Source organism: Phodopus roborovskii, unplaced genomic scaffold (genome assembly GCF_943737965.1).
Source record: "Phodopus roborovskii unplaced genomic scaffold, PHOROB, whole genome shotgun sequence".
In the NCBI taxonomy this organism is placed as follows: domain Eukaryota; kingdom Metazoa; phylum Chordata; class Mammalia; order Rodentia; family Cricetidae; genus Phodopus; species Phodopus roborovskii.
This window is the reverse complement of record NW_026126407.1, coordinates 34,573,203-34,585,888: the sequence shown is the minus strand read 5'-3', so window position 1 is coordinate 34,585,888 and position 12,686 is coordinate 34,573,203. Positions and strand designations below refer to the sequence as shown.

Below are 12,686 nucleotides of genomic sequence, written 5' to 3'. Positions count from 1 at the left end.
TATGGATTAAACCTGAGGTCTCTCAAAACTTGTCCCTGCCAGATGGTAACATTCTCCAAGATAGAGGGAGGTGTTTCCAAAGGGAATTAATTAGACACTAATTACCTCAACCACATTAATGAGTGAGGTATAAACTTCACAGTTGAAAGACTTCTGCTAACACTGGGTGTTAATCTAGACTGGGTTTCAATACAAGGTGGTGGCTGATTTATCTCCTTCAATATTTCATGGTGGTCTTCTGCCAGAAAAACACCTTGATTTGTAGGAGTTCTGGACCTTAAACACTGACTGACACGTTTGCTTTATAATGTGTTCCATGGACCAGAAGCCTCAGCTTCTGAAACCTTCAAGACATGTTAAATCATATATTCTGGGTTGAAACTCAGTAGTCTTAGTAAGTCTGGGTTATACCATACACTCAAGCTTATGAAATGCTGAGTTTTGTTATGAGGGTGAGAGCTATTTTAGAATTTGGAGTGATTTCTGCCTAGGTTTTAGAAGCCTAAGCCACTACAGATTCTTGCCAAAACTTGAAAGTTTACCAGTGCATTTCTTTTCCCACACCTAACCTGATCTTTTAGCCTAGGGCATCCCAGTGCATTCTAAACACTGGGCAATGAATGATACAGCTTCTCAAGGAGAGGGGAGACAGAGCTCAAACTGTCTGATTAAGTATTTGTAGCGCAGCAGTATTGGTTCTGGAAAGCAGTGTGTATGTGAAGACTTTTTCTCACTCTGTTCAATGCTCTTTGGGTGTTATATTAATACTACAGTCAGAACTAAGTAAGTGCTGAATTGGGTCCAGGAAGCCATGTTCCATCTCTAAGCTTATGTTTCTGGACCAGGTGAGATGATGCACATCTTTAATCCCAGCACTCAGGAGGCAGAGGCAGAGGGATCTCTATGGGTTTAAGGCCAACCTTACAGAATGAGTTTCAGGACAGCCAGAGCTAAGAGTGTGTCTCAAAAAAAGAAGGAAGGGAGAAGGGAGTTGACAAAGTGAGCAAGTAAAATGTCTTGCTGCACAAGGCTGATGACCTACCTGAGTGTGAGCCCTGAACCCATAGTGCAAGGAAAGAGTCAACTCCCAAAAGTTGTCCTCTGACCTCCACATGTGCTAATGCACACATACATTAGCTTGTTTTAAAAACAAAGTAGTATCAGATGTCTGGGCCCTGGGATTCTTTCAGTTCCTGGTAGCCTATGGTTCGCCATTTTGGAGATGTTTTCCCCCAGAGATAGAATGGACCTCCTATAATCCTACTAGGCTGCCAGTGTGGAAAAGAAAGAGGAAAGGCAATAGTCAGAAGGCAGGGGAAGTGTGGGCTTGGTTAACTGGACAACGGTTGACACTCTCTGTCCCATTTCCCCACTTCTTCCTTCCCTTTCCTCCTTCTCTTCCTCCTGCTTCTCCACTCAGATGTGTCACCAGAAGCTGACCATCTCCTGGTTTGCTGTGGTTCTGCTGGCGTCTCCGCTCATGGCCATATGGGAGCTGGAGAAAGATGGTAAGCAATTTTGCCTTATTTTCTACAGAGCTCCAGGTTCTAAGCCTGAGCTCAAGGTAGCTGCTGGGAAAGGAGACCGAAGGGGACAGCCGCACACGGGGTCTCCTCAGGAAAGCCTTTCCTTGGGGAAGGTGCAGGGCTATCCTCCCTTCTTCCTTCTCTGGGGTTGGTCTCTGCCTTGTTTGGATTTCATGTTGGACGATAGGAAAAGAGCTTCTGGGTGGACTGTGATGGCATAGTGGATATGACCTTTGCCTGTAATACTAGAAAGCGACTCTTTCAAACAACTGAAAATCTCTAGTAGAGAATTTTAAAACTAGCAAGGTTGTCTTTTGCCTTCCCCTGCTCCTCCACACTCCATCATCCTCTCAGTGGGTGCTCTGATCGTTTTCCTCTCACCACTTTGGGATCAGCATTAATTTGGGTTCAAAACATGGTTCTGCCAGGGATTGATTCTGAAACCTTGAGCTGGATCATCTCATGGCCTCTGTTTTGGCATTGACCACTTGGGCTATTGAATACATTAATGAATCAGTAAAATGAACATAAATATTAGCAAGCCCTATTGATTAAAACAAAGTCTCTGAATTTTCATTGTCCCAATATCAATAAGATTATTATCAGAGTAATAGTGTTGGGATAGCAAGGAATGTCCTTGTACTGTTTTACACTTAGCAAATGTCCATCAGCTCAGTCCTATGATGTGCATAAAAGAATCTCAAATGTTTCATAAGTCCAATGTAATAATGTTGGTAATTTCTGCACTTACTTTTTTAATTTTTTTTATTTTTCTTATTTTACGTATCGATCCCAGTTCCCCCTCCCTCTCTTCCTCTCTCCCATCCTCCTATGTCCCCCCCACCCTCCCATCCCATTCCCCCTCCCCACTCCATATGTAGGGTGATGCCTTCCAGGAGAGGTCATCTAAATCTGTCAAGTCATTTGGAGTAGGGTCTAGGCCCCTCCCTCCTGCCTCTAGGTTAAGGGAGTATCCCTCCATGGGGAATGTGCTCCCAAAGTCCTTTTGTGCACCAGGGATACATCCTGGTTCCACTGTCAGAGGTCCCTTAGACTTCCCAGGTCTTTTAACTGAGACCCATGTTCAAGGGGGTCTGAGTCAGTCTAATGCTGGATTCCCAGCTATCAGTCTGGGGGCCCATTAGCTCCTCCTTGTTCAGGTCAGCTGTCTCTGTGTGTTTCTGTAGCCTGGTCTTGTCCTCCCTCTCTGCATCTGGATTCCAGTTAAGCTCAGTGTTTACTTGTGGGAAGACTGAGTCAAGGGAGGAATAGACGAGAGGAGAGAGAGAGAGAGAAAGAGAGAGACCATAAAAATTTCTGCTTTTATAGCTGTACTGTCTTAGTTATGGTTTCTATTGTTGTGAAGAGACACTATGACCACAGCAACTCTTATAAAGGAAAACATTCCACTGGGGTGGCTTATTTACAGTTCAGCGGTTCAGTCCATTATAACCATGGTGAGACATGGCCATGGCAGCGTGCAGGCAAACATGGTGCTAGAGAAGTAGCTGAGAGTCCTACATCTTGATCCATAGGCAAAAGGAAGAAAACTGTCTACCACACTGAATATAGCTTAAGCAAAGGAGACCTAAAAGCTCACTCCCACAGCAAAACATTTCCTCCAACAAAGCCACACCTCCTAATTGTACCACTCCCTTTGGGGGTCATTTTCTTTCAAACCACTGCATGTACTATAGTAATATTTAATATTTATTGAACATAGAACCTCATTTAATTTCACAGTAACCATATAAATTAGGAGCTATTGGTATTCCATTTTACAGATTTTGAAAACTTAAGCTCAAAAGATTAAGTAACTTGCCCACGAAGGGTGGTACAGGACTTGATCCCAATTTAGTCTCACTTCAGAGCCTATATGTTTAAGTGCTAGAAGATTTTCCAAAGAGGGTAAGAAGCAACTCTTTCCTGGGCCCATAAAGAGGAAATGAGCATAAATTAAAAATGAAAAGATTTCTTGGCTGATGTTTAGAGATAATATTTTGAGAACCCAGACAGTACAATACCAAAATTGGCACCTTAAAAAACTGAGGTCAATGTTTTCATTCTGAAGAGTCGCAGGAGCTAGAAAATGACTTATCAGGTAAGGGTGCTTGCTGCCAAGTCTGACAACCTAAACTTGATCACTATGATCTACATGGTAGAAGGATAGGGCCATTCTCTCCAAACTGCCCTCTGATCTCCAGACATGAGCTATGGCACATGTACACACACACACACACACACACACACACACACACACACACACATGCATGCGGCAAAAAATTAAATGCTGTTTTAAAAGTAATAATTTCAAGAAATCTGGCCACCCATCCCAATAGAATTTTGGACCCTTTCCTAAGTGAAGCCATTGCCATGGCCAGATCTACAACCTGGGTATTTTTGAGTTCTTAAGAAGAAACTGAGGCCCTGGCAGAGCTAACTCCTTCATCATCATCACATCTGACTGGTAAACCACAGAAGTTTCAGAAAATCAATGGTGAGACACACAGAGAAGGCTTGTGATGGGGTCACAGTGTAAGCCTGCAGCCCAGCAGATGCCTGGTCTCTGCTTCCAACATCCCCAGAAAGTTCTTTTTCTGCCCTTAGGCCAAGGTTTTCTAGTATTTCTGGGTCCCACTTCTAACAGGAAAGTAAGCTTCAGTGCTGCTCACTTGCCTGGAGGACAAAGAGAAACTGGAGAAAGCCAAAGGTTCCTGTGGTTTGGTGTCATAGCAGGCTAATGATTTCCAGAGTCTGGCCTCAAGTGATTTTTACCTCTTATCTTAGCTTCCCATTCAGAGGCTACAAATCCCACCGATGTGAAGCAAAAGCTTTGCATTTCACAATGCTTTATGTGTGAATGGCAATCACAAAGCCACCATTCACAAGGCACTTAAGGGTGCTGTCTTAAGCTTGCATACCAATTAGTTTATATGTCACCTTCTAAAGAAAGCACTAATATTTTACTTTCATTTTAAAAATAATGACATCATAGCCAGGCATGGTGATTCATGCCTATAATCCCTGAACTTAGTAGGTCAAGGCAAGAAGACTGATCCAAGTTTGAGGTCAGCCTGGGCTTCTAAGTGAAATTCTCTAAAGTAAGATGATAACACTAAGCTTAAAGTCCCTTCCCACACCCAAGGCTTTCTTAAGGCCTTTGGCTGGATCTGATCCATGGCTGCACCATTCCAAATCCCCAGCTCCTCACCACTGTGGATTCCATATTTAATCAGACACCAAGATAATCTAGACTTACCAATTGGGCCACTATGGCCATCCCAACACTTCTGACTCAGCAACCAAGAACACGGATTGTGGATGAGTTTCCTGGTGATGCTGATGCCATAAGTTGGGAGCTTTGAGAACCACTGCATTAAGCTACTCTTTCAATCAATAAGAGATATGTGGATAACCAGATGGATGAAGCTTTGATCTGGCACTCTCCAAAATACCTTATGGAGCCATTCCTGGGGGCTCATTTAGAAAATGGCATTAGAAACCCATTGCATAGCACAGGAGACAAAAGATCTGATATATAGCTTTTGTTACACTCCACACCTGATGGGACCTTGCTTAGCTCTTTGGTGTCAGCACCTTCCTTCAAAAAGTGAGTAAACGATCATCTATTTACCCATACTGTTATAAATTAGCTCTTTAAAAAAAGGCAACTAATGTTGGGGAGGTAGTGGTGCACACCTTTAATCCCAGCACTCAGGAGGCAGACGCAGGCTGATCTCTATGAGTTTGAGGCCAGTCCGGTCTACAGAGCAAGTTCCAGGACAGGCTCCAAAGCTAATGACAGTCTCCACTGATGAGGTTCATGCAGAAGGAACTAACACCTTCAATCTTCCTGGATAATTTTTAAGAGTTTTTCAGTGCATTTGCCTGACTGTTTGGTCAGCAGATGATAGTGGTAGTGGTGGTGGTGATGATGATGATGATAATGATGATGATGATGAAACTAGTACAGAGTTATGTTGTAGTTACTGTGCTTAAGTGCACACTTTTTCCCCCATCTCTCCTCACAGCCAAATCTACATGCATAGGCACTATTGTTCCCATCATCTTGCAAGGATTCCAAGTCTCCTTGTGATTCAGTACCTTACCCAAAATCCAATTAGAGGATACAGCTTTCCTGGTGTGTCTTTCTCCATACCTACACTTTAAGTCACTGTGTTACTCTGCTCAGCACTATACCTGGCCATATTCCCTGTGAATTGCAACTGGAAGTTTATTCCCCACCCCACTGTACCTTCATTCCCCAACCTCTAACCATGAATCTTGTGGTGTTTCCAACTTTATGTTTTAAGGTTTTCCTCATGTGCCTGCTAATCAGAGATTAATTGTTGTAGGCCATCTGCCAGTTAATGACTTAGTATCAGCCTTAAATTTGTTTCTCTGTTCTATGACTTTGAGACCAGACAGGGCTCCATGCCCTAAGACCATCTCAGCAAACATTTACAAAACTCTTGTGAGCAATGATGTGCCCAGGCAGTGAGGTTGCCAAGACAGTGAATGGAACCTAGTTCCAGAGTTCATGAAGCTGACCATTCAGGTCTTCACTGATGGTCCTCTCCAGTTTATGTTGTAGAGGTGGACTGGTCCCCTGGTGCCCCTGGAGAAAGAGTGGTCCTCACCTGTGACACTCCTGAAGAAGATAATATCATCTGGACCTCAGACAAGAGCAGTGAAGTTGTAGGCTCTGGGAAAACCCTGACCATCCAAGTCAAAGAGTTTTCAGATGCTGGCCAATACACCTGCCACAGAGGAGGCGAGACTCTGAGTCACTCGAGACTGCTGCTTCACAAGAGGGAAAATGGAATTTGGTCCACTGATATTTTAAAGGACCAGAAAGGTAATTCCATTCCCTGGGATAGTATCTTTCCTTCTACCTCTCCTCATTAAAAAAAAAAAAGTAGAGTGTGTGTGTGTGTGTGTGTGTGTGTGTGTGTGTGTGAGAGAGAGAGAGAGAGAGAGAGAGTGTGTGTGTGTACATGTGTGTACCCATGTGTGTATATGTGTACAGGCACATATGTGTGTCAAAGCCAAAGAAAGACTTTGGGCATTACCCTCGGAAATGCTTCCCATCTCTCTTGAAAAATAACAATCATTGGCCCACAGCTCACCAATAAACTGGACTGGCTGGCCAGTGACACCCAGAGAACTTCCTGTCTCTGCCTTCCCATCTCTGAGAGTACAAATACATGACATCACTCCTGGCATTCTTCCCTAACTAGGAACTGAACTTGGGTCCTTATGCTTGCAGAGCAACTTTGCCAGCTTCACTCTCTTCAGAGCCCATTTGCCCCTCCCAAGAAATAAAAACATTAAAAGATGAAAAGGCAGGACATAGTGCAGGTAACCATAAACCCTAGAATTCCCATTTCCCTTGGCTTTCCTGGAATTCTTGGGCTCTTGGCCATTAATATCTTATACTGAGAAAGTTTAGTTGTCTTTCTCAATGCAAGTTCTCAAGTTTTCTTTGAGCAACAGTAATATTATTGGTTATCTGTTAAAAGTTAGCCAGTGTGCTCAGTTGATAACTCAGTACTGGAGTGACAACTTGGAAAAAAAATGAGTATTTCTGTCCAATGGATGCAAAGTGTGTGCAGTATATCACACTTTACAGAAGGCACACCCTATCCAGATATTACCAGTCTGTGCTGAAATATGTGCCAGCAGAGCAGCTTTTTCCAATGAAGTTGATGGAAGAATACCAGGAGTGTCTCGTAGTGTAGTGGTAGAATGCTTGCCCAGCATGTGCAAGACCCTGTGTTCAATCCTCAGCGCCACAAAAAGAAAAAAAAAAAAAAAAAAACCAACTACATCTGGCTGAATGGTGTGGTTTATACCTATTGTCAGCACTTTAGAGGAGGATAAGGAGTTCTAGATCCTTCTAGATTGTCAGTCCAAGCTAAATGAGACCTTGTTTCAAAAACAAAAACCACCCTTGTACCATTTAGTGGTCTGTGATTCATTCACAATTAAAAAAAAAATTAAACCCTAATCTTTCTTGACTAAAAGAAAACTCCTATATATTGAGGTGTTTTTGTTTTTGTTTTTGTCCCCCCCGCCGCCATGCAGATCCTAAAAATAAGACCTTCCTGAAATGTGAGGCAGCAAATTACTCCGGACGGTTCACCTGCTGGTGGCTGACAGCAATCAGCACTGATTTGAAGTTCAGCATCAAGAGCAGCAGTAGGTAAGGGAGTGGCTCTGGTCCCTCACACTTTGCTAGACTTAGTTCACAAAGAAACTGAGGACAGACTGTGGATTGTCGGTGAACAATACTGGACAGCAAAGGCGATTCTATATTTTCTTTTCACTTTCTCTCCGTTTGCCTAAGGAAGTAAAGTGGAGCTTTAAGCTGGCCTTCTGAGAATAGTTGTCAGGTGAGTTTGAATTCACTCATCCAAATTGCCTGGCAGCATTTCATTAAGGCTCACGCGCCATGGGGAGATATTAAAAAGAACTCATAGCTACAAATAACTTGCCAAAATTCTACCTTGTGCCAAAAACAGAAACAAGTGCTCTAGGACCTCGCTCTCAGAAATCCTGAAGCAGATTCCAGAAGCTTCTGAGACCTTCTGAAATCTTCCTGGAGCCTTTTCAACTTCTCTCTGCCCTGCCCCCCAGTACCACTATTCTGAAGTTCAGTTTGTCCAGCACTTTTGGGCTTTCTCTAAGAAACCGTTCCTTCTGGGCTGCAGAGCTGGTGTGTCAGACTGTGCTGCCAATGACTTCAGCTATCTCCCTGTACTGTGTGGAGTAAACACCCTGGCTCTACTACAGTTTAAATAAGTAAATTGGAGACTCACTTCCCTACCTTTAATGAATTTGCTATGACTTAGACATAACTATGGAAAATAATGGTTCAGGGTGACATCAGAGTCTTTGCGGCTCATGTGAGAATTTTCTGAGCTGGTAAAAGTGGCCCCTAAGTAGACCCAAATATATTGCAGGGTACCTACCATATAGTGACATGCCAGACCTCTATGTGCTTAAAAACAAAACAAACAAACATTAGACATGCAAATACATTTTTTTCTAGAGAAATTATTGTACAGGTTCATGAAGACACTGTACATGGATAAGGGACTCTGGGATATTTTGCATAATTAGCAAAAGAATGCTCAAATGGAGCATTAATATGCATTTATTGAAAAGAATAACCCAACTTATATGTTCTGCTTAGAGAACCCCCCACAATACTGTCAGAGAGGAAAAAAATAAGATGGTTACAAAATCATGTGTATATAGTTTTCTATTTTTTTAAAAGTCATGCTAAAATACAGATAAATATATATATATGTATATATATGTGTGTGTGTGTGTGTGTGCATATGTGTGTGTGTGTGTGTGTGTATGGTTATCTTGAATATTCTTTGAAAAACTCTAGAAAGCTGTAATATTTATATCTGGGACTCAGATTTGAGTTAAAATGGGTATGGCAGAGGCATGTATATTTTCTTTATATTGTCATTTTGTTTTGTTTTGTTGTTGTTTGTTTGTTTGTTTTTTGAGATAGGATTTCTCTGTGTAGCTTTGAAGCTTGTCCTGCAACTAGCTCTATAGACCATGCTGGCCTCGAACTCACAAAGATCCACCTCCCTCTGCCTCCCCAGTGCTGGGATTAAAGGTGTGCACCACCACTGCCTGGCCCATCTTTGTCATTTTAATTCTTTATAATTAGTGCCTATTGATCTTATGAATGAAATAGAGGAAAATTAGATTTTCAATAAGGGGGTTTAAGTAGGCTCTCTTGCATTGAAACAAAGGTTCATTTAGGCCAAAGATGTAAGTTTTAGTCTCTTCTGGAAAGGGCTAGTTTGGGGGGGGGTTGTTTTTAACCCCAGAGGATAAATCTAACCAGCTACACAGACTGGCACTTGCTCTCTGATCTATAACAGAACAATTTCTGTCTTGGCCATCAGCTCCTCTGATTCCCGGGCAGTGACATGTGGAGCAGCATCTCTGTCTGCAGAAAAGGTCACAGTGGACCGAAGGGACTATAAGAAGTACTCGGTGGCCTGCCAGGAGGACATCACCTGCCCATCTGCTGAGGAGACCTTGCCCATTGAGCTGGTGATGGAAGCACAGCACAAGTATAAATACGAGAACTACAGCACCGGCTTCTTCATCAGGGACATCAGTGAGTTTTGTGTGGGAGCACGTGCCTGGGAAGAAAGATGCTGTTTGCCACATGGGGTATAGGATTAACCTGCAGTCTCTTTCATTCTGCACCTCCTGAAAGGATGATATAGACACTGTTGTCTGCATTTTGCAGAGAAGGAAACTGAAAGATTAAGCCACCTTTCCTCAGATCTCCAGTCTCACTACTGGCAGCCCAGACCCTGATCTCCCTCATGTAGCAGGCATTTTGTGACATGTCTAATCTGCTACCCAGGTAGATAGAATGATGAATATGAGAGTCACTGGGTTATCTACACTGTGACCAGGACTTCCCTACCCATTGCAGTTTTCATAACTCGTTTTTCTTTAGCATCCACATATATGTGTATAGCTATAAATTCCCTTGGACAGCTACTTCTAAATGGACAGACAGAGAGTTTGCCATTTCTTGTTTCCTTTACCACATATTCATGAAATGGTAATCCTGAACTTGATGCAGAATTTGCAGAAACTCTGTAGTTGGTAGGGGTGGGTCTTGTTCACAAGGGATGGCCAGGATGGTACCTCTGAGGAGATGACATTTGACAGAGGCCTAAAGCAAAGATGTTGGTTGTATGGTTTTTACATTATTACTATCCATAGTATTGACAAAACTATGAAAGATAATTGTGAAGAATCTATCAGGAAAAATACAGCCATTGTGCGGAATGGAGCTAGGCTTCCTAAACTGGAGCATACTCCAGAGATGTCTCTCCATCTAGAATAAAGTGCCACCTCAAGATCATGATGCTTGCTGTATCCTCAGACATAACCCAGTAATGACACCTGATAGACTATGAGTCTTGGGTCACTACATACTTAGTGCAAAGAGGGGAGGGCAAGCCCACTGTAGAGCCCAGGTACAAGTCTTTATTAACCAGAACAACTCAACTATCAGGGCCTGCCAGTCTGTGCAGGGAAGAAAATGTTCAAAAACAGGATGTGGCCAATGACCTTCATCCTCAGCAGAGGTGCCTCACAGGTGCTTCCCAGCTGATCAGAGAAGTGGAGACGCTGTAGAGACTCAAAGGTGGAAGTAGCCATCCTCCAAGATCAGAAGGCTAAACCCAGGCTCCAAAGCCCGGCAGGATAATAAAAGATGTTTTTCCTCTTCTGCAGTCAAACCGGACCCACCCAAAAACCTGAAGCTGAAGCCTTTGAGGGGCTCTCATGTGGAATTATCCTGGGAGTATCCTGACTCCTGGAGCACTCCCCATTCCTACTTCTCCCTCAAGTTCCATGTTCAGGTCCATTGCAAGAGAGAAAAGGTAAGATGGAGTGCAGGTGGGGTGTGCACAGGTTGGATTTATGCAGCCTGCGTTGGGGACAACGTGATGATCCTAACAACCAGGCACTTGTTACGGGACTAGAACTGTACTCTCGGTGTGTATCACACACAACCCACATGAAGACCCAAAGGCAGCAAGTATTACTGTCACCTCTCAACAGAGGACAGTGAAGCTCAGAGAGGCTATGACTTGTCCTGGTTCATCCAGTTGGAGCAGTGACAGAACCAATACCCCATATCAGTCTGCTGGACGCAAAGTTTGTGACCCCAACCACCCCAATTCCTCCAGGACAGTTGAGGATCAATCCTCAACTAAAACTGTCAATGATATGGAGACCTGGGTTCTAGGAGCCTAAAATGATTATGTCAGCTGAGAGAATATAATAAATGCTAGAACACTGGTTCTGTGTCTCATCCAGTATGGGTACTTCCTATTTGTCTAATATGCAGGGCAGTTATTTCACTAAGCAAGGTGCCTGCACTTATACAGGCTAACATGACTTTCCAGCCCTCTGGTCCTTAACACAGTGATAACTTACAAGGTTTTGGGGACAGTTTTACAGAGCCTGTAAGGCCACAAATCAAAGGCTTTTTTCCCAAGTAGCATTTAGAATGTGGTGACAATCCAGCTCAGAGATTCAATCACTCTCTAAAAGCAGGAGCAGAAAATGAGGTGATTTCAAAAGGGATTTGAACTGTTTAATGTTGAGTGCTTTCTACTTGTTAGAAGCTTTCTAGGCATTTCTACATAAATGACGCATTAACCTGCTGCAATTCTTAGAGGCAGTCATTATAATGGGCCCCGTTCATAAATAAGGAGAGCTACAGAGAGCCAAAGACGTATTCCTGAAGCACCACAGCTGTTTAGTAGCACTGCCAGGATTTGAAGTCACACTTGTAAACTGACAGGCACAGGAGAGGGTATTTCTGGACAGCCAGAGGACAGCTAAGAAAGGTTGGCCCCACCATTATTAGCCTCATTCTGAAGTCATTGCCCATGGAGCCTTAGACAAGGCTGCTATTTGGAGAGACAGAAGGTGGAGCAAGTCATTTCTATTGGAGTTTACTAAATAGAAAAGTAAGGCCCGGGAAGATGCATGAGTCAGTTAAGTGCTTCCCTGGATTCTAACTCCCAGAAACTATGTAAAAGCTGAGTGTAATGCCTATAACCCTGGCATGGGGGCAGGATGGGAGTCCCACACATGCCTGTGTTTACAGCTTCTGCCAGCAGGTGGTGCAAGGACAGCATCCTAAGACAACACTATGTTTAAGGAGGTCATGTGCTGCAGGAACATGCCAGCCTGCCTTGTCTTGCCTAAAGCCCTTACGTTTCCTCTCCTTTTCAGAAAAATGAGCCCTTATTTGTAGACAAGACCTCTGCCAAAATCCGATGCCACAAAGATGCGGAGGTCTGTGTGCGAGCTCAAGATCACTACTACAATTCATCATGGAGCAAATGGGTATCGGTGCCCTGCAGTTAGGTGAGCAGGGCCATGAATCCCAGCCACACCTGCACATTCAGTGGTCCTGATGGAGGACAGCAATGGGGAGGAAGCTTGTGAGGAAAGGGGATGGAGTTCCTAGCATAGGGATACCTGAAACACATTTGTTCATTGCCAGATATTAATTTGATGCCCATGTTAGTTCTTCAGGCACTGTCCTGGGGCCCACTGACATTGCAATAAAGAAAACAGGCA

The 12,686-nt window shown here is 43.4% G+C and overlaps 1 protein-coding gene across 1 annotated transcript; it reads left to right on the top strand.

Moving 5' to 3' along the window:
- Positions 1 to 1,420: 1,420 nt before the first annotated feature.
- On the top strand, positions 1,421 to 12,470 carry Il12b (interleukin 12B). The gene is made up of 6 exons (XM_051181561.1): positions 1,421 to 1,508; positions 6,109 to 6,384; positions 7,614 to 7,731; positions 9,464 to 9,681; positions 10,821 to 10,969; positions 12,336 to 12,470. Exons 1-6 carry the CDS (start codon positions 1,421 to 1,423, stop codon positions 12,468 to 12,470), a joined length of 984 nt encoding a protein of 327 aa, XP_051037518.1.
- Positions 12,471 to 12,686: the final 216 nt, after the last annotated feature.

What these genes read in the sequence shown, in the direction of transcription:
- Il12b (XM_051181561.1), top strand. Translation starts at nt 1,421, where the DNA reads ATGTGTCACCAGAAGCTGACCATCTCCTGGTTTGCTGTGGTTCTGCTG. An exon ending in ATGGGAGCTGGAGAAAGATG is followed by an intron (nt 1,509 to 6,108) that starts GTAAGCAATTTT and finishes GGTCCTCTCCAG; the next exon opens with TTTATGTTGTAGAGGTGGAC. An exon ending in TATTTTAAAGGACCAGAAAG is followed by an intron (nt 6,385 to 7,613) that starts GTAATTCCATTC and finishes GCCGCCATGCAG; the next exon opens with ATCCTAAAAATAAGACCTTC.